This window comes from Maylandia zebra, linkage group LG22 (assembly GCF_041146795.1).
Source record: "Maylandia zebra isolate NMK-2024a linkage group LG22, Mzebra_GT3a, whole genome shotgun sequence".
NCBI lineage: Eukaryota > Metazoa > Chordata > Actinopteri > Cichliformes > Cichlidae > Maylandia > Maylandia zebra.
Window position 1 is genome coordinate 5692836 of NC_135187.1, and position 22219 is coordinate 5715054.

Sequence of the window (22219 nt, forward strand, 5' to 3'; positions counted from 1 at the left end):
TAATTTCAATAAGTGCTTACAGAAAGAAAATTAATGTAGCCTCTAACTGCAATTGATTTACATCGGACAAACAGACCAAGCACTATGGCTCATACTACAATTACACCTCACCTGTTTGGACTATATTTTTATATTTCATTTTTACTTGCTGCCAGGCACGTTTGGGGCCTGTTGGGTTGCACCTGCGCTCACATCACATCACAAAATAAAATGTATAAAATAACAAATAAAATAACATATGATAAAATAACGTGTTAAATGGGTGGAAATCCCTCGATCAATGTTTATATTAACACTCACGCATTGACTCTGTCGGCTATGTTTTGCCATGCATGCTCCCTGTCTTTTGCAGCTGTGGCTGTGTTACTTTTTTCCGCGGAATTTGCATGTTATCGGCATATGCTGCCATCAGAATTTCGGCCTCAAGCGCTGTAAAATACATTGACCGCGCCTTCTTTCCCTCCGTCTCCATGGTGACTCGCTTAATCTGTGCTCCGCTTATCAGGGCTTTATGTATCCTCGTCCGCGCGCTTCACTTGGGGTTAAAGCAACTCCGCGTTGACTGAACTAATTGTTATCAGCCTTTCTGAAACGGAATATTCCGAGTTGGACAGTTCGGGGTTACTCAACCGTGAGTGTCGTTTTTCACTCTGAGTTTTCCAAACCGGCTTCCTGAAACAGGGCCCTGGGCCCTATTTCAGGAAGCCGGTTTGGAAAACTCAGAGTGAAAAACGATATGCAGGGTTGAGTAACCCCGAACTGTCCAACTCGGAATATTCGGTTTCAGAAAGGCTGATAACAATTAGTTCAGTCAACGCGGAGTTGCTTTAACCCCAAGTGAAGCGCGCGGACGAGGATACATAAAGCCCTGATAAGCGGAGCACAGATTAAGCGAGTCACCATGGAGACGGAGGGAAAGAAGGCGCGGTCAATGTATTTCACAGCGCTTGAGGCCGAAATTCTGATGGCAGCATATGCCGATAACATGCAAATTCCGCGGAAAAAAGTAACACAGCCACAGCTGCAAAACAAAGGGAGCATGCATGGCAAAACATAGCCGACAGAGTCAATGCGTGAGTGTTAATATAAACATTGATCTAGGGATTTCCACCCATTTAACACGTTATTTTATCATATGTTATTTTATTTGTTATTTTATACATTTTATTTTGTGATGTGATGTGAGCGCAGGTGCAACCCAACAGGCCCCAAACGTTCCTGGCAGCAAGTAAAAATGAAATATAAAAATATAGTCCAAACAGGTAAGGTGTAATTGTATTATGAGCCATAGTGCTTGGTCTGTTTGTCCCATGTAAATCAATTGCAGTTAGAGGCTACATTAATTTTCTTTCTGTAAGCACTTATTGAAATTATCTGAGCACATTACAAGTACATATTTGCTTACTCTGTATGCTCAAATGTGGCCCGTTATAGCCAACAGAAAAAAAGCGGAGGCCTGAAAAACAGGTGGGGGTCCTCCACCACCACCACTCACAGAGGCTGAGCAGTTGGCCCTCAGCCAAAACAGTGGGCGCCCTGTGGCCGAAGGCATCTCTGCGGGGACATCCTCTGAGTCAATAACCCCGCAAGACACAAGTGCCTACATAAGGGGTAAATTCAAAATAATACATGATGTGCATACATCCTTTCTTCACAGTCACCTTTGCAGTGCGACACATTCATTTGATAAACTCTTTACCATAATGAATTATTTTGTAGTGAAGTTATTTTCCTACTGATTTTGCCTTCCCTCAGTCTTGGTTGTCTTTGAGAGCATAATGACAATGAAGTGTAAGGTGATTGGTATATGTTTGTTAATTGCCATTTGGTCCCTTGTAAGTTATAAGTGACCTGTATAAACCTCATATTCTATCAGTTGATGGTGGTGGTGTACTGCATCTGGTGCAGCCTCCTGTTGAGCCAGACCAACATGCAGTTGTGAGTAATACTCCACAGATTATATGAGTTTACAGTAGAACAGCAATGTTGTCTATTTCTTTACTACAGGAAAATAATGGAGAAACATTGACAGCTGTTACAGAGGAGGAAGCAACAGAGACACTTTATGAGGTTTACATCTTTTAATACTTTGTGTACAGGAAATACAGGCGACCAATAAAGCCAGTTGAACAAAAAATCTGTTTATTCTTCTTTCAACATGTTGAGGTGATGGGTCAAAAGAAATGATTGTGACATATGGTGTCTCTGACTGCGCTTCCATCTTGTATGTCCGTGGGAGGGTCAGGATGTTCATGGTTTGGATCACTGCTGTTTGGTTCAGAAGGACAGTGTTCTCCTCTAATTGTGGCAATGTTGTGAAGAATCACACATGCCACAATAATGTCACATGCCCTTTCTGGGGTGACCCTGAGTCTTTGCAGGCACTGGAACCGGGCCTCAAGCATTCCGATAGACATTTCAATTCTGGCTCTTGTCCTGCAATTAGCCAGATTATATCGCTGCTGTGGGCCCGGTTCAGGGTCAGGGTAAGGGGTAAGCAAATAGGGTAAACATGGATACCCCCTATCACCAAGCAAGTAGCCAGTGAACTCTCCTAAGACAGAAGGATACACTTCAGTTCAAATGTCCCTGAAGCAATTGGTCTTTATATATTTTAAAGTATTTTCAACTCACCATGTCCAAATTTTGTGCTCAGTGTACATTCACGGAATATTTGTGAGTCATGGACAGAGCCTGGCCACTTGGCTTCCACATTTGTGATAATGTTGGCAGCATCATATATGATCTTCACAGTGCAGAGAACACAAATTAGCATCCATTACTATAATGAAATAATTTGTTAGTTTGAAATGCTACAGGGAACTATGTACCTGCACATTAATGCTGTGGAAAGACTTCCTGTTCACATAGTCTCCTTCATTTACTGAAGGAGCAATGATTGGAATGTGAGTGCCATCTATACAGCCAATCACGCCTGGGAACCCTGAAAATAAATGTACAATTTAAGTAGTAGTCCAAGTATCACCACATCATAAATTAAGTTTTGGTCATCCTGATACCTGCAATTTTGTGGCATCCCTCTTTGATAAATCTTGTGGGTCTATGACCGGGGAACACCACAAACGAGTACAGGAGACGTTTCAGTGCAACTGTAACATTCCTGACTGCCCGACAGACGGTAGCCTTGAAAACGTGCTCAGCGTCACCAATATTATACAGAAAGCTCCCGTTTGCAAAAAACCGAAGTGCAATACAAATAATATGTAATGAACTGAGAGCATGTCAGCGATGTCACATGCGTAATATATGGCCTGAGGATGTTATCCAAATAACTTAGAGATTGTGCTGAGAAACGGTAACGTTCGCACAGAAAATCATCAGGAAATGATAAAATGTCCAAACGCGCTCTGATCACTCTCTCCCGGCGGAGAGCTCTGCGGAGAATTTGGGCTTCACGATCTACTGGCTCTTCAAGGAAGTGGCACGCCATGTCCGACACTTCCTACTGTCAGGTTTCCGACAAAGGGGCAGAGACAGTCAGGGTTAGTTGTAGTAAACCTGCTAGGGGGCAGGTTAGCTTCACGGCGTGTGTCGTCATAGTGACTCACTCAGGCTGCAGCTGAACTCGCTTTGTGAAACCGAAAACCCAGAGTTTTCGTTAACTCAGGGTATACTTACTCAGTTTTTCCACTAAACCGGCTTCCTGAAATAGGGCCCAGGGCCTGAGTAAGTATACCCTGAGTTAACGAAAACTCTGGGTTTTCGGTTTCACAAAGCGAGTTCAGATTAAGCCTCAGTGAGTCACTATGACGACACACTCCATGAAGCTAACCTGCCCCCTAGCAGGTTTACCACAACTAACCCTGACTGTCTCCGCCTCTTTGTCGGAAACCTGACTGTAGGAAGTGTCAGACATGGCGTGCCCCTTCCTTGAAGAGCCAGTAGATGTTGAAGCCCAAATTCTCCGCAGAGCTCTCCGCCGGGAGAGAGTGATCAGAGCGCGTTTGGACATTTTATCATTTCCTGATGATTTTCTGTGTGAACGTTACAGTTTTTCAGCACAATCTATAATTCATTTGAATAACATCCTCAGGCCTAATATTGCTCATGTGACACATCGCGGACATTCTCTCAGTTCTGTACATATTATTTGTATTGCACTTCGTTTTTTTGCAAACGGGAGCTTTCTGTATAATATTGATGACGCTGAGCACGTTTCCAAGGCTACCGTCTGTCGGGCAGTCAGGAATGTTACAGTTGCACTGAAACGTCTCCTGTACTCGTCTGTGGTGTTCCCCGGTCATAGACCCACAAGATTTATCAAAGAGGGATTCCACAAAATTGCAGGTATTAGGATGAACAAAACTCAATTCATGATGTGGTGATACTTGAACTACTACTTAAATTTTACATTTATTTTCAGGGTTCCCAGGCGTGATTGGCTGTACAGATGGCACTCACATTCCAATCATTGCTCCTTCAGTAAATGAAGGAGACTATGTGAACAGGAAGTCTTTCCACAGCATTAATGTGCAGGTACATAGTTCCCTGTAGCATTTCAAACTAACAAATTATTTCATTATAGTAATGGATGCTAATTTGTGTTCTCTGCACTGTGAAGATCATATGTGATGCTGCCAACATTATCACAAATGTGGAAGCCAAGTGGCCAGGCTCTGTTCATGACTCACAAATTTTTTGTGAATGTACACTGAGCACAAAATTTGGACATGGTGAGTTGAAAATACTTTAAAATATATAAAGACCAATTGCTTCAGGGACTTTTGAACTGAAGTGTATCCTTCTGTCTTAGGAGAGTTCACTGGCTACTTGCTTGGTGATGAGGGGTATCCATGTTTACCCTATTTGCTTACCCCTTACCCTGACCCTGAACCGGGCCCACAGCAGCGATATAATCTGGCTCATTGCAGGACAAGAGCCAGAGTTGAAATGACTATCGGAATGCTTAAGGCCCGGTTCCAGTGCCTTCAAAGACTCAGGGTCACCCCAGAAAGGGCATGTGACATTATTGTGGCATGTGTGATTCTTCACAACATTGCCACAATTAGAGGAGAACACTGTCCTTCTGAACCAAACATCAGCAGTGATCCAAACCATGAACATCCTGACCCTCCCACAGACATACAAGATGGAAGAGCAGTCAGAGACACCATATGTCACAATCATTTCCTTTGACCCATCACCTCAACATGTTGAAAGAAGAATAAACAGATTTTTTGTTCAACTGGCTTTATTGGTCGCCTGTATTTCCTGTACACAAAGTATTAATAAGTATATTATTATGTATAAGTATATAACACTGAAATAATTCGTCCATCTCTGACCACTTCACCCACCCTTAACTGATGTTCCAGCAGTAAAATCTCAGTCTTGGTCTTTTGGATCTGCTGCTTGAAGTGTTCCATTTCTAAGTCTGATTTTTTTATTTTCTTGATCAAATAGGTCTTGTACAGCTGCTTTACAGGGAGCTATTGAAACACAGAAAATAGCATTGACATTCATAGTACATGCCTACTTAGGTTGGTTGTAAATCAGTGCTGAACATCTTACTGAGGAAAGTTTTGTTGGAGAAGTGGCTGGACCCTCTTCCTCTTCATTTCCATCATCACTCTGTTAGAGACATAGAAAGTCCATGGTTTTATTATAGTACCACATTTTATTCAATTGTTATATTTTCCATTGTAAGATGTAAACCTCATAAAGTGTCTGTTGCTTCCTCCTCTGTAACAGCTGTCAATGTTTCTTCATTATTTTCCTGTAGTAAAGAAATTAACAACATTGCTGTTCTACTTGTGACCCGTGGTAGGTACCTATTTAAAATAGGACAGAGCCGTAGGCGCACAGTCAGTTTAAAAGAATTTAATTTTTTAATACAAAATAAAAGAAACAGTGTAACAGCGGCACCTCAAACCAATTAAAAACGTTACCTTATTAGAGACGATAAAACTGTGCGATTGCCCGTGAGACGGGACAAGCGCTGCGGGGAACCGTTTAAAAACAAATCGACATAGCACACAGGTTAAACATGGACGGCAACTCACACATGACCCCAAATGGGTAAAACACTATAGAAAAAAAGTCAAATCTTCAGTGCCGTCTTCACTCGGGCCCACCGCTGTGCATGCAAAAGCGGGGAGACAAAAAAAAGGATTTGTTTTCCCTGCAGCGCCTTCACCGTCTGCGACATATATATATACATATATATATATACATATATATACATACATATACATACATATACATATACATATATACACATACATATATATACACACATACATATATATATACATACATATATATATACACATACATATACATATACATATACATATACATATACATATACATATATATACATATACATATGTATATATATGTATATGTATACATATATATACATATTAGGTGCCTAAGAAATACAGCAAGCTGTCCATACCTGAGGCCTTGGAAACTGCCAAGCAAAGACTCACAGCCTTGGCCAGCCGCTTGAGGAGGTACACCAGAGAGATAGAAGGCAGGAGAATAAACCAGCTGTTCTCCACAGAACCAGCAAAGGTGTACTCTCAGTGGCAAGGGAACAATAAGAGAACAGCACCACCAAGGCTGGAGACGGAGCAATACTGGAAGAGCATATGGGAGAAGGATGCAACCCATAACGGCAATGCTCAGTGGCTAGAGGATCTGAGGGCAGACCACAGCGACCTCCCTGAACAGGGTCCAGTAACCATCACAGTGGCAGATATCCAAGAAAGGGTCTCCAGTATGAAGAGTTGGACAGCACCAGGGCCCGACATGGTTCACGCCTACTGGCTGAAGAAGCTGACTGCACTCCACGAGCGTCTGGCAGCACAAATGAACCAGCTGCTAGTTAACGAGAGACACCCGGAATGGCTAACTGAACGCCGGACGGTCCTGATCCCCAAGGACCCCAAGAAGGGACCGGTCCCCTCCAACTACCGACCAATAACCTGCCTCAGTACTACATGGAAGCTCCTGTCAGGCATCATATCGGCTAAGATGAACAGGCACATGGGTCAATACATGAGCGGGACACAGAAAGGAATTGGCAAGAATACCAGAGGTGCAAAACACCAGCTACTGGTAGACAGAACAATCAGCCGAGACTGCAAGGCCAGACTGACCAACCTGTGCACTGCCTGGATTGATTACAAGAAGGCCTATGACTCAATGCCCCACAGCTGGATACTGGAATGCCTAGAATTGTACAAGATCAATGGGACCCTAAGAGCCTTCATCAGGAACTCAATGGGGATGTGGCGTACAACACTAGAGGCCAACTCCAAGCCCATAGCACAAGTTACCATCAAGTGCGGGATCTACCAAGGAGATGCTCTGTCCCCACTGCTGTTCTGCATAGGCCTGAACCCCCTCAGTGAGATCATTAACAAGACTGGCTACGGATACCGACTACGGAACGGAGCAGTTGTCAGCCACCTCCTGTACATGGATGACATCAAGCTGTATGCCAAGAGTGAACGAGACATCGATTCACTGATCCACACTACCAGGCTATACAGCAATGACATTGGAATGTCGTTCGGACTGGAGAAGTGTAGTCGGATGGTAACAAAGAGAGGGAAGGTAGTCAGAACTGAGGGGATTGAACTACCAGAAGGCAACATTGCAGACATAGAGGACAGTTACAAGTACCTGGGGATCCCGCAGGCAAATGGGAACCATGAAGAGGCCGCTAGAAAGGCTGCAACCACCAAGTACCTGCAGAGGGTCAGGCAAGTCCTGAGGAGTCAGCTGAATGGTAAGAACAAGATCCGGGCCATCAACACGTACGCCCTGCCCGTGATCAGGTACCCTGCTGGGGTAATAGGCTGGCCAAAGGAGGAGATAGAAGCCACTGACATAAAGACAAGAAAGCTCCTTACCATGCATGGAGGGTTTCACCCCAAGTCCAGCACCCTGAGGCTGTACGCTAAGCGGAAGGAAGGGGGCCGGGGACTGGTGAGTGTCAGCACCACAGTCCAGGATGAGACAAGGAACATCCAAGAATACATTGGGAAGATGGCCCCAACTGACCGAGTGCTCAGTGAATACCTCAGGCAGCAGAAACCCAAGAAAGAGGAGGGAGACGAGGAACCATCATGGAAGGACAGGCCCCTGCACGGTATGTACCACCGGCAGATAGAGGAGGTGGCTGATATCCAGAAATCCTACCAGTGGCTGGACAAAGCTGGACTGAAAGACAGCACAGAGGCACTAATCATGGCAGCACAAGAACAAGCTCTGAGTACAAGATCCATAGAGGCTGGGGTCTATCACACCAGGCAAGACCCCAGGTGCAGGCTGTGTAAAGATGCCCCAGAGACAATCCAGCACATAACAGCAGGGTGCAAGATGCTAGCAGGCAAGGCATACATGGAACGCCATAACCAAGTGGCCGGCATAGTGTACAGGAACATCTGTGCCGAGTATAACCTGGAAGTCCCGAGGTCAAAATGGGAGATGCCCCCAAGGGTGGTGGAGAATGACCGAGCTAAGATCCTGTGGGACTTCCAGATACAGACGGACAAAATGGTGGTGGCTAACCAACCGGACATAGTGGTGGTAGACAAACAGAAGAAGACGGCCGTAGTGATCGATGTAGCGGTTCCGAATGACAGCAATATCAGGAAGAAGGAACACGAGAAGCTGGAGAAATACCAAGGGCTCAGAGAAGAGCTCGAGAGGATGTGGAGGGTGAAGGTAACGGTGGTCCCCGTGGTAATCGGAGCACTAGGTGCGGTGACTCCCAAGCTAGGCGAGTGGCTCCAGCAGATCCCGGGAATAACATCGGAGATCTCTGTCCAGAAGAGCGCAGTCCTGGGAACAGCTAAGATACTGCGCAGGACCCTCAAGCTCCCAGGCCTCTGGTAGAGGACCCGAGCTTGAAGGATAAACCGCCCGCAGGGGCGCGCTGGGTGTTTTTTTTTACATATACATATATATATATATATATATATATATATATATATATATATATATATATATATATATATATATATATATATACACATATATATATATATATATACACATATATATATATATATATATATATATATATATATATATATATATATATACATACATATATATATACACACATACATATATATATATATATATATATATATATATATATATATATATATATATATATATATATATATATATATATATATATATATATATATATATATATATATATATATATATATAAACAAAGGGGTTAAAATACTAAAAGGATCAATATCTGTGGTGCCTACTGATACAGAAAAAGTAAAACCAAAAACCAAAACCATCGACAGCCGCAGCAGTCAGTCTGTCGGCTTACACCAGTTTAAAACAAATTAAAACACACTGATGTGTCGGGTCCTTTGCCCGCAGCCAGAAATCCACCTGGCAAAGCAGCAGCTCGGTACTCTGTGAATAAAAGACAGGAGATCACTAGCTGGACAATAAAACACAGGAATATTCCTCCACTGAATTGGTTTTGTTACCTGTCCACAAGTTCGTGTCACACCCTAATAAATGTGGGTCAGTGGCGATGAAGTCCACTATACCGTTCTCACGGGAGCAATGTTTCCCACCTACAAGGGTGCAAATAACTGTAAACCTCTGCCAACAGCCAGAGCTCAAGTGGTACATTTTTGTGTAACCTACCGTTCTAACAGAAGTTTAGGGGAAGGACGCGTATCAGACTTTCATAGTTAAGAAACACCAACTTGCCCAACTCGGACCAAGCACTCGCAGCTTCAGGTTTGCAAAGGAATACCCAATTGCCCACACCTGCGCTTATGAAAGGAGCGAAGACCAGCTCCGCCCACCAGGGGCGGTCCCAAATCTCCAGGTCTCACCTGTCACATACTGTAAACTCATATAATCTGTGGAGTATTAAGAGTACTCACAACTGCATGTTGGTCTGGCTCAACAGGAGGCTGCACCAGATGCAGTACACCATCACCATCAACTGATAGAATATGAGGTTTATACAGGTCACTTATAACTTACAAGGGACCAAATGGCAATTAACAAACATATACCAATCACCTTACACTTCATTGTCATTATGCTCTCAAAGACAACCAAGACTGAGGGAAGGCAAAATCAGTAGGAAAATAACTTCACTACAAAATAATCCATTATGGTAAAGAGTTTATCAAATGAATGAGTAGCACTGCAAAGGTGACTGTGAAGAAAGGATGTATGCACATCATGTATTATTTTGAATTTACCCCCTATGTAGGCACTTGTGTCTTGCGGGGTTATTGACTCAGAGGATGTCCCCGCAGAGATGCCTTCAGCCACAGAGCGCCCACTGTTTTGGCTGAGGGCCAACTGCTCAGCCTCTGTGAGTGGTGTTGGTGGAGGACCCCCACCTGTTTTTCAGGCCTCTGCTTTTTTTCTGTTGGCTATAACGGGCCACATTTGAGCATACAGAGTAAGCAAATATGTACTTGTAATGTGCTCAGATAATTTCAATAAGTGCTTACAGAAAGAAAATTAATGTAGCCTCTAACTGCAATTGATTTACATGGGACAAACAGACCAAGCACTATGGCTCATAATACAATTACACCTTACCTGTTTGGACTATATTTTTATATTTCATTTTTACTTGCTGCCAGGAACGTTTGGGGCCTGTTGGGTTGCACCTGCGCTCACATCACATCACAAAATCAAATGTATAAAATAACAAATAAAATAACATATGATAAAATAACGTGTTAAATGGGTGGAAATCCCTAGATCAATGTTTATATTAACACTCACGCATTGACTCTGTCGGCTATGTTTTGCCATGCATGCTCCCTTTGTTTTGCAGCTGTGGCTGTGTTACTTTTTTCCGCGAAATTTGCATGTTATCGGCATATGCTGCCATCAGAATTTCGGCCTCAAGCGCTGTGAAATACATTGACCGCGCCTTCTTTCCCTCCGTCTCCATGGTGACTCGCTTAATCTGTGCTCCGCTTATCAGGGCTTTATGTATCCTCGTCCGCGCGCTTCACTTGGGGTTAAAGCAACTCCGCGTTGACTGAACTAATTGTTATCAGCCTTTCTGAAACCGAATATTCCGAGTTGGACAGTTCGGGGTTACTCAACCCTGCGTATCGTTTTTCACTCTGAGTTTTCTAAACCGGCTTCCTGAAATAGGGCCCTGGCATCAAAACACAAACACAAACACACACAAACTCAGATCAGCATTACAGAACACAGAATCACTGTCTCAGAGTTTCCAAATTAAGGGTCATGTTGTGATATTGGAGTGTTAAAGTAACTTCATTGAAAAGTGAGAAATTAGTGCAAATATAAAGAGCAATACATTTATTTATTTCACAAGCAACGCTTACAGAGTGTGTCAGAGTGTGCATAGGCTCATGATTTCTGTTGAATCTGTTATGCATGTCAGTGGAATGTTATTGGTGATTGAAATCAGCTTTATTTCATATCTGGTTCCACTAGTGTCGGTTTGACCAATGACTAATTAAAAATTACAGTGGTATGTTGAAGATGTGCAATCAAAGAAAAGAACCTTTAAATAAATATTGGGTTTTTGAACTGCATATAGTGTAAACCAACATATTTACAGAAATCTGCCAATACAAACTAAGGCAGCAGAATTTTATGCACAATTTTAAAGATAAAAGACATGTTATGAAAGTTCGATGTTATTTGTCCTCGCAGAAGAGGCCAGAGCCACAGTATATCATTCACAATGTGCCTATATGTTGTCAATACAAACAAAGGCAGTAAAAAACAACAACAACAAAAAACCCTCTCTAGCTCTCTATGTCATTATTATGACTTTTAAAGCACCCTAAAGTAGTTGGGTATTCCTGTGTGTTGACAATAAAGATGACACTTGTGAGAATATTTTAAGTTATAAGGTTTTTTGCCACTTTTCATGCTTTTTAAACTATTGTGTTTACAGACGCAATAAGACACACAAAGCTTATTTAAAATAAAAAATCCTTGGTAGAATTTCTTAAAAAGTGAAAGTGCGCTTCATGTTCATGGTAGTAAATCATATTTTTAGTATAATTTAATTATATCTGAGACATGCCAAAGACTTCAGTTTTCCCATAAGAGGTAACTCACTTAGCTGCATTTGTTAATCAGAAGCACACAATGTAAAAAATGTAAACTGAAGTGAAGGCAGGAAATAGTCTTAAATTGAAAGCTTTACAAGTAGGTTGTTTTTTTATGAACTTTAAAGCCCAACTTTAAACACCACTGCATAAAAACTTAATTCTATAAGTTGTTTAGAAACTACTACTGCTGCTGTTTTTCTCTATGCAGTCTCTGTATCCAGAGATTCTTCCATGTTCTCAGGTTGAGAGGTGTTTGTATTGTTTTATTTCCCCTGCTGCTTTCAGCCACAAAATAGACAATGCATATTTAAAAACCCCAACAGCAGCTTCTTCATGCTATACGATTGAACTGGTGCTGACAGTTGATAAATCTGGCTTCAGATTTAACAATGACAGCTCTGACCATTCATTTTGTTTTTTTGGCTTTATTCCATGTAATATGGTTAAAGTGACAATTAAAGTTTTTCTGATTAAGCCAAATATCAATATTTTATCTCCGCACATGGAAAAAAAAAATGATATGGTGTTACTCCATAGTGCTCGAGCAGCACTAAACCCATATGATCTATGTCCAAAATTCTTTTGACAATTGAATTTTATTGGTACCACTAATCTTTTTGACTTCCTGAAACACTGTAAATGTTTGGTGTATAATCTACAGCCAACTCTGGGTGACATTATAAAGACTCTACAGTGAAAACATTTCACATTGATTTAGATAAAATGTTTGGGTTTTTTTCTTTACATCTAGTTTCACTTTTAGTTTAGTTTTAGTTGCCTATAATAGCCTTTGTGCTCATTATATGTTTTATATTTAAATTCACAACATGACACTGTGACAAGATAGCATTTTCTTAATGACAAACACAGCAGTGAAGGGCAGAAAGTTTGTTCATCTTAAATAAATATCTAAACAATAAATGGATGAAAAGGAGGCGCTTTCTGTTCCAGTCGTGCACCTCAATTCTCCAAAGGGGCCTTCTAGCCTAACTTGTTCTGGAGCATGTTAGGTTAGATGTGACTTGTCCCTAAGTTTGGGAGCCAGGAACAGAACAGTTAAGGAACTACAGCTGAGTGTCTGACTGACTATTGTATGATTTGACTCATGGATATGCAACTGGACCTTGGAGTTCATCAGCACATCAGAAGCCCATCTTCAACCCGGCAAAACAGACTTTTCACATGAGCTCCTTTTTTCTGTTCTTCTGAGACCTCCTCTCTGCAACATATAATCAATAATTTAAAAAAATATAGGAATTGATATTTATTGTTTATATTTTACAATAATAGATGGACTGAGAGAGAATTCTTGTTGCCATTTAGACGATAATTTTAACTTCACTGAAAAGGTTTTTGAATGAGCTATTCAGTTTGGTTGAGAAAACAGCCATTATCACGCAAAGCTTCATGTTTGTGGCAGGAAACTATATTCTTTGCATCATTTTAGTGAATTTGATACACCTGAAAGACTTTGTAGTGTATTTAAATTCTATATTCCATTGAGTTGTATTTATCAGTCACTTTTTTAAATTTAGAGGTTGGTTCCCTTGATTTAATAATAATTACAATATATATTAAGTTTTACTTACAAAGAAGATCTACTAGATGACACCTGAACCTAAAAGAAAAAAATCAACAGGAAGTGTCAGTACAGTGTGGGCAAGAATTTGATCAATTACACGGAAATTAAAAGTCTCAAATTTTTTATTGTAGTTTTATTTTGTAGGAAAGAAAAAGAATATCAACCAAAAATCCAGAAAAAGAAAAACATTACCTAAAAGTTATAAATTGATTTGCATGTCATTGAGTGGCACAAGTGATTGATTTCATACACCCCAGGCAGAATTCTCTCAGAGGACATTGAGGGCAAGATTGTAGACCTGCACAAGGCTGGAATGAGTTAAATAACCATCAGCAAGAAGCTTGATGGGAAGGTGACAGGTGTTGGTCTGATTATTCAGAAAATGAAAAAAATATAAAATATAAAATCATCATCAGTTGTCCTTGATCTGGAACTCCATGCAAGATCTTGCTTTATGAGTTAAGGCTGATTATCCCAAAACTATACAGGAGTTGTATAATGACCTGAAGGCAATTAGGACTGCAGTCAACAAGGACACACCTGGTAATGCACAACACCATAATGAACCGGAATCTTGCAGCACCTGCAAGGTTCTGCTGTTATAGAGGTGTAATGATGGTGGTTTAGTTGTGGAAGGAGACAATGAAAAAGATAGTTGTCAGTTGGTTTGAGATATTTATTCACACGTGGGTCTTATCTCCTCCGTACTTCAGAGTCAGACAAACGAGACAACCTGTCCACATTTACATTTATACCTGCTGCTGCTCCACATGTGATACCACATATGGTTATGTTTACGATAGTCTCCTCTTGCTGGGGGTCTCCTTATCTCAACCTCCTCCCAGTTCCAGCTGTGTTTCCACTTGTTCCTCGTTCCCTCTTGTTCCTGCTTGTGTATTTATTGTGCGTGTCTTCCAGTGCTCGTCATTGCACTATAACAATAGTCACCCTCATATATCACTGTGTATTCCATCAGTCAAACTGCCTAGTTTATTTGTATCATCTGTTCGGTTAGTATTCTCCTGGTCAGCATGAAAGCCATTTTTGAGTTTATATTTTATGTCCTGGAGTCTGCATATTGGGTCCATTTCCTGCCTGCCTGCACAGCCTTGTGACATCCTAAGCTTGAACTGTGTACATTAGGTTCTTGTTGTAATTACAGAAATTTACACCATTTGTTGGCCCTGTACATGTGCCAAAAGATGGAAATTTTTATATGTGATGTGTGTGTTTTGTGTCTATGCTGTGTGTGAGGGGTCTGTCTCTATACGAGGTTTTTTGTGTACATAGGTGTGCGTTTATGGTGACAGGAAACTCATTCAAACAAGAGGGCACATGTGATGATTCAGAGAAACCTTTGAAGAAAATGCTGTGATCAAATGAAATCAAAATCAGACTCTTTGGCATCACTCCACCTTCCATTTTTGGAGAAAGAGAAATGCTGAGTATAACTCAAAGAACACACCATCCCCAACAAATTTCGGGTTGCGTTTCTACTATATATACAGGACATCACTGCACTGAGTGCCAATGGACATGGTTGTGTACCATAAAATCTTGGACAAGAACCTCTTTCCCTCACTCAGAACACTGAATATGGGTCATGAGTGCATCTTCCAGCATAGCAATAACACAAAACATAACACCAAGGTAACAAATGAGTGAGTAAAGAATACGCACATTATGGTCATGGAGTGGCCTAGCCAGTCTGCAGAACTGAATCTGTGGAGGGAGCTGAAGCTGAAGAAGCAGCCAAGAAACCAGAAGGATTTAGAGAGTTTCTGTAAAGTGGAGTGGGCTGAGATGTGTGTAAACCTGGTGTTGACAACTCAGGTTTCTCCACCAATTACTATTTTGTATTTTGCTGAATCAAGTTATAAATTTAATGTAATGTGTTTTTTTCTGGATTTTTGGTTGATATACTGTCTTGATCCATTTAAAAAAACTAAAACTATTCAGCAGCCATTAGTCATTGTTTTTTGCCAAATTAAAAGCCAGAGTATAAAAGAAAAGTAGTTTAATTAAAAGACCTGTTGTCTTGTACTTGTAAAATAAAAAAGAAGTGCAAATAATTTTGAAATTCCAAACAAGTTCAGTTTTGATGTCTAGAGCATCAGGTCAGCTTATTTGAATAACTCACCTCTCCTCCTTCTATAAACAACAACTCCAACAGCACAGAGGATGAGAAGAACAAGAACAAGTAGAACAGGAACAACCACGGCAACAATGATGTGCTTGTCTGTTCAGTAAAAAACAAGTAAAATGGAGCAGGTTAACAGAAATTCCTTCATTCTGTAGTGCTAATCTAGTTACTCTATAAAACCCATGGCAGTGTAGGATGTAGATCCAGTAGCATATTTATATAATATCTATTTGAGGCTTTAGTTATGTGGTTGTACAGGTGACACTAATATTACACATTTTAACAATAAAATATTCAGAATAAAATATTTGTATTCAATAACAGTTCCCCAGCTGTAAGGCCAAGAATAATGTGTTAATAGACCTCTCTGCATTGAATTGTACTTGTTATTAATCTCTGTCTCTCTTCCACAGCATGTCTTTATCCTGTCTTCCTTCTCTCACCCCAACCAGTCGCAGCAGATGGCCGCCCCTCCCTGAGCCTGGTTCTGCCGGAGGTTTCTTCCTGTTAAAAGGGAGTTTTTCCTTCCCACTGTTGCAAAAGTGCTTGCTCATAGGGGGTCATATGATTGTTGGGTTTTTCTCTGTATGGATTATTGTAGGGTCTACCTTACAATATAAACAGTGAGGTGACTGTTGTTTCGATTTTGTGCTGTATAAATACAATTGAATTGAGCTGAATTTAAAATAGTTGTGTGTAAATAGTTAATTTAATTTTAAATTTAAAACAGAGACTTTTATGTGTTTTTTGAACAATATTTTTGGAATCAAACACATAAAGTAGCAGCTATTCTTCTTTGGGTCAGAACAAAAAACAGAGCAAAAAATCCAAACATCACATTATAGACAGTACAGAGAATCAAAAAACAAAATTAATCAGCTGTTTTTATCTCACCATTTTTCTCCTCCCAGTTTGTTCTGATTACTGTTTTATCCAGTTTGGTGACAATGTGTTCATCACGACCAGAGAGCTGAAACACACACTCGTATCTGCTCCAGTCTTCAGGTGATGAAACATTCAGATCAACACTCATCTGGAAGGTTTCATCATTGTTGGAGAGGATCTCTCCAGGATCCACACCTTCATGAACCTTCTGTCCATCTTTCCTCCAGAACATCACGGCTCTGTCAGGGTAGAAACCTGTAGCGTGGCAGCTGACTGGAGAGGAGGGAGTCTTCTGGAGGAGAGACACTGAAGGATGATCTTCAGAAAGGGGGTGGGAATTGAAAACAGATTAAAAACAGAGTCTTCATAAGGAGATATCAAGAAAACTGTTTAATGACTATAACAATAAATAAATTAGTCTTCTTTGCAAGTAAAGTTCTTTTAATTCCTAAAATGTATCACCTTCAGCACATAGAGAGACCTGGCACACAGCTATGAAAATCAAGTTGAAAGAAGGACATTTTGGTTTTTTAAAGGCATTAGATAAAAAGGCAGCCTAAATACTATGCCATATTCTTTTTTCAAAGGTCACTGTATTATTCAGAAATAAAATACAGCATAACATACAAACTCTTCTACATCCATGAGAAATGCATCAGGTCATGTGAATCTACCTCTTCTCTGCAGGCTGCTTTTCCCAGCGTCCAAGTACTTCTTCAGCCACTGAGGACAAATCCCAGTGAGCGAACTTTTATAATAATTATTTTTAGCTACATCAGCGTTCCATTTCTGTTGGATACTTTCAGCCTCTGGTTTCTGTGCGATCCATTTCAGAGTTTTTAGATCAAATTTAAGAAAGTCTTCTCCATTATGACCATACTGTAACACACCAGCCACTTCTCCAGTATTTTCATCCAATTCACAGCCATCTATCCTCTGTAAAATGTGGACACCTGAGGAGAGACAAATAGGGATTTCAATGAACAGTACTGTGCAAAAGTCTTGATGGATACTGGTTTCAGTCAAGAAGAAAAAAAAATGTAAATCTTTAATGATTTAAAAATATTTTTACATGATTCATTTTTTCTATAACTTTATATTTATAACCATCAAAGATAAAGTATAAAAAAATACTGTACCTTCACTTTCCCCCTTTAAACTAGAAATCAGCTGTCTGAACTTGTTTGGTTCATCTTCAAAACATTTAATATTGTAGTAGCCCTTCTGCTGTGGGTCATTTTCTAATATTTTCTCTGCCCAGTCGTGTTGTATTTTGAATGTTTTCTGACTGCTGTCACAGTAACCTGTCTGAATGTCATCAACTAACAACACACCCACAAAATCTGGGATGATTGGAATGCCATAGGATCCGGTGACCAAATTCTTCAGTGAGTGTTTCACTGTGAAACAAAAAATGTTTATACTTTTAATAATTACAACAATTAAACATGAAAACAATTTCAGAAATGTGGTGCATTCAGTTTGATTGTGTTAAAATATTCATAATTTGCAGTAACAAATGACATAATATGAATCTGTAGCAGGAGTCTGTAACTTTTTAATATTAACTTGATAAAGTTGTGTGATCCTGCTGATCTGCTTTGCATTTGTTTGAAACCAGCTGAAAGTGATTAAGAATGACCAAAATCTATTCAAAATAAATGTGTATAAACAAATGATAGTAATATCAATATTCTTTATTAAACCTCTAACAGTTTATATGTGAGATGAAACACTTTTTTAACACTAACATAAAGTTTGGGTCAAATAGTTCAGCATGGTGGTACATTGGTCAGTGCTGTCCCCTCACAGCAGAAAGGTTACCAGCTAAAATCCCAGCAGAGGGCCATTCTGTCTGCATGTCTTCACTTGGGCCTGCTTGGGTTTCCTGTGGATACGCCAGCTAACCAATCCTAACTTTACTTGTAGTCCAAAGAAATGCATATTAGATTAACTGGTGATTTTAAACCGTCCATGGATGTGACACAGACAAAATGCTACATGAATGTATGGCTAAAATGTGAATTCTTGTTAAAAGTTCTTTGAGTGCTCAGTAAGACTAGAACAACATTATATAAATGTGAGATGTTTGCCCCTGCAATGTAGCAAAATAAAGACAGAATAAACTAACTGAGAGCTGTGTGAGATTAAAACAGAGAGGGTTTGAGAAAGTTATAAGAACACAATCTTGTGTTATTAAAGATTATTGTGTCCAGTCTTAGATAACAATGACACGATAGCATCTTAGATGAAAGTTAAAATACTTTTTAATGTGAAAATAGATGTGATTCTCTCAAAACAAGTATTGTAAATCCTAGAAAATGCACTTCCTCTCTCTACACTCTGAAACATTAACTAAAACAAAAATGTTGCTTTAGTTCAAATGAGACTGTGATAGAGTATAAAGATTAAAAGGTTTGTCTTACCTGCAAATAAACCGTGGCAAAAGGCAATCAACAAAAATAACTTCATGATTTCTCAATGTTATCCGAAAAGTTGACTCTCTTCATCTGGAAGTAGCGTTTTCTTAGAGTTATATTTATCATTGTTCGAACATTAAGAGACTTCAGGTTCTCTGTCATTAGCTTAAGTGAATATCATAGTGCGTCTTCCTCCTTTTCTTTCTTGCATACAAATCGTTACCTACCAAACAGGCTTTTCTGCTTGCCAACTGGTAGGGAGTGGTGCCTTACCTCAAGAAGAAAAAAATAGTTCAGCCTCCTTAAAGCAGTCTCCTTAAACAAACATAGGAAATTAAACATATTTAAGCAGCACTGAAGTCACTTCATTGGCTCCCAGTTCAATTTACTGTATGTCACCACTAGACAGTGGTGTTAAGCAGCCTGGGCTTACTAAAAGATATCTGTGTACCTTCCACTAATTTTTACCTGCTGGTTGAACTTTCCTCCTCTGTTGGAAAGCTCAGCTGTCAGCTGCAGCTTAGTATTTACCCTGGTAACAGACTCTGAACCTAAACTGCTTGCTAGCAGATTTTCATCAATAAACTTTGAGTTTCTCTCTGACTCCTCCCTTCCTGCTGCACCTGAACCAGCTGACTTACAATCTAATCCATTTCCTCATTCATAAAGTCACTACCAACGAGCAGAGGAGCAAGTTACTGTGCAGACGTTCACGTTTTTACAAACACTGAAATTCCAGTTAAATGTTACTTGACTAATTTGTATACTTATGAATGCTTTTACAATCAATCAGTTGTCAATAAGCACAGCAATTATATTATAGATTTATTATGAGCTCAGAAAATCTGAGTAGTCTCTATCTTTCTAACTCTGTGACTCTGTGGACATTAATTCAAATGACAGAATCTTAGTTTTCTTGCCATGAAATCATTTACTGTATGTTATGCATTGATCACTAATCAATCATTTGTCTCATTAAAATCATTCACAATAACTGAAAAATGCCTGTCAATTGTTGGATCTTGGAGATGATTTAAAAATTTGAGCGACGATGAGGCTCAGATGACTTTAGGAGTCTAACACTGAACCAAATGTATTTAAAGTTTTAAATGGAGCCTGCAGACAGTCTATTTTGAACATTTCATGTTAAAACATGTTCACAGATTGAGATTCAGTCATTAAATTGAAAGACACAGTATCTAAAATTTAGAGCCTGAGCCAGGACATTTTTTCCACCAAAAATCACCTAAATCAGTTTCAGTGGGTCGACCCAGAATTGGATCAACCTGAAGATTAAAAACATTAAATGAGATATAGCCTGTACATTTTACCTCTTTTAAAAGAAAATCAATATTAGAAAAAAAATTAAATAAATAAATACACATAAAAAATCACTACTGTATCCTAAGAAAGCATCATGTTATTCTACCTGTTTACACATTTGGAACTCTGGACAACTCTTAGCGAGCATGATTTCATTGTATTTATTTAAAGCTCAGTCAGCGTCAGATCTTGGTTTAAAAATGGCAGCTTCTGACTTCATTGGGATCCACGTCAGTGTCTTCAGAGCCATGTCAAGAAAGTCTTCTCCATTATAACCACACTGTGAAAAGCCAGTCATCTCACCAGTATTTTGATCCTATTCACAGCCACTTCTCCTCTGTAAAATTATGGAAACCTGACAAGAGAAAGAAAGAAAACAGAGATTGCAGTGAACTATGCATGAGTCACTGCTATATGATTTGATGACTGACACAGTTAATTCGTGATTTCATGATGTTAGCTTTGAAACATAATGTAAGATTGACTTCATGAATGATTGAAATTAGTCTGTTTAACCAGGGAACCACTCTAGAAGAACAAGCTGGTTTTAGATGGATGAGGGCTCAAATATGTTTGAATCATTTTGGTTTCGAAACAATCCGAAACCATATCTGCAGTGACACCTGCTGGCTAATTTAGCTATTGCTGCACCTTGATAATGCTATTCTGTGAAACAATGAAGCAGACAAGCCGTGCACAATTCCAAACAAAGCAACTTATTATACCAGACTGTCAATAATGGTGATCAACACGCGTTTTGGAGAAACAAGACAAGATAAAATATTGAGATCGTTAAAAACAAGCTGTGACTATAGCGAACGACATTCCCCACCTGTTAACTTTCATGTTGCTAAAGCAGCTCAATTTATAAAATAAAATATATTGAGAAAGGACTGCTGTGTTTACTGTAAAAAAAACACACATTTTTTTTAATTTTTTTGCCAGCCTTTCTCACAGCCCTCATAGTTTAGATCTGTTTGGTTAATTTTTAAGCTTTTTTGGCATTTGTGTCATCAGGTCTGTCAGTCAAAGCTATAAGCAACCTCAGGTTTAATTCTAATGATATTAATATATAAATTAATTATATACTTACAAATACATATTTAAATGAAAAGACTAAACATGCTTTCCTTGAGAAAAAAGTAACATTTGGGCTAATTCTGACCAATTCTGATCATAACAGTCCATTTCATGCACATAATCGTCTGCTGCATCCTCTGAACTTTGAACTCTAACTTGTAATATGATGTTTGAGTCTGGAGTTTTGGTTATAGTGAACCTGCCTCTTGTTGTTTTTGATAATTTTGTTGTACATGTACAATCGAAATAAAGGACAAGTCTATTTTATTCTATTCTATGAGATATTTGCACCAGAAGAGTCAGTGGGAATAAAAAGGGAAAAGAATAAAATAAGGTTTAAGAAATAGATCACATGTAATTACTAAATGTGTTTTTCTAGCTTTTCTTTTTACAGTAGCTATTTTCCTTATGGCAGTGTGTTTGAGTAACTGGTTATAGTGCAGATGAAGTCACTTAATGGAGCAAATAACATTTTCTGTTGAGAGCAGGAAGCTCACCCACCAGTTTCTGTCTCTCCTTCTCTCATCTATATAACAGTCATCATTAGAATTACAAATGTATATATTATTTAATGTCCATATAATATTTATATGATTACACTTTAGATTTCTGTGTTCATGTGACTTAATGGTCTAGTATTGTCTTCACAATCCACAGCAAAAATAATAATAAGAGGGTATAGTTTTCTTTTACA

The 22219-nt window shown here is 39.5% G+C and overlaps 1 protein-coding gene across 2 annotated transcripts; it reads right to left on the minus strand.

The window, feature by feature from the left end:
- Positions 1–11157: 11157 nt before the first annotated feature.
- Positions 11158–19386, minus strand: LOC101479618 (major histocompatibility complex class I-related protein 1). Of its 2 annotated transcripts, none has more exons than XM_076879377.1 (7): positions 19129–19386; positions 18037–18102; positions 17377–17655; positions 16712–17020; positions 15815–15913; positions 13682–13710; positions 11158–13311 (listed from the first exon to the last, which is right to left on the minus strand). In XM_076879377.1, exons 1-6 carry the CDS (start codon positions 19172–19174, stop codon positions 13694–13696), a joined length of 816 nt encoding a protein of 271 aa, XP_076735492.1. In that variant the 5' UTR covers positions 19175–19386; the 3' UTR covers positions 11158–13311; positions 13682–13693. The 2 variants fall into 2 exon arrangements, with proteins under 2 accessions (XP_076735492.1, XP_076735491.1); XM_076879376.1 differs by having other exon boundaries at positions 11159–13311; positions 17842–18102; positions 19129–19385.
- Between the last annotated feature and the right edge of the window lie 2833 nt (positions 19387–22219).

Coding starts and splice junctions, on each gene's coding strand:
- LOC101479618 (XM_076879376.1), bottom strand. CDS start 19,174: ATGAAGTTATTTTTGTTGATTGCCTTTTGCCACGGTTTATTTGCAG. Junction 18,103..19,128: donor TTGCCACGGTTTATTTGCAG/GTAAGACAAACC, acceptor TTTGTTTCACAG/TGAAACACTCACTGAAGAAT. Junction 15,914..16,711: donor AAACTGGGAGGAGAAAAATG/GTGAGATAAAAA, acceptor TTTACTGAACAG/ACAAGCACATCATTGTTGCC.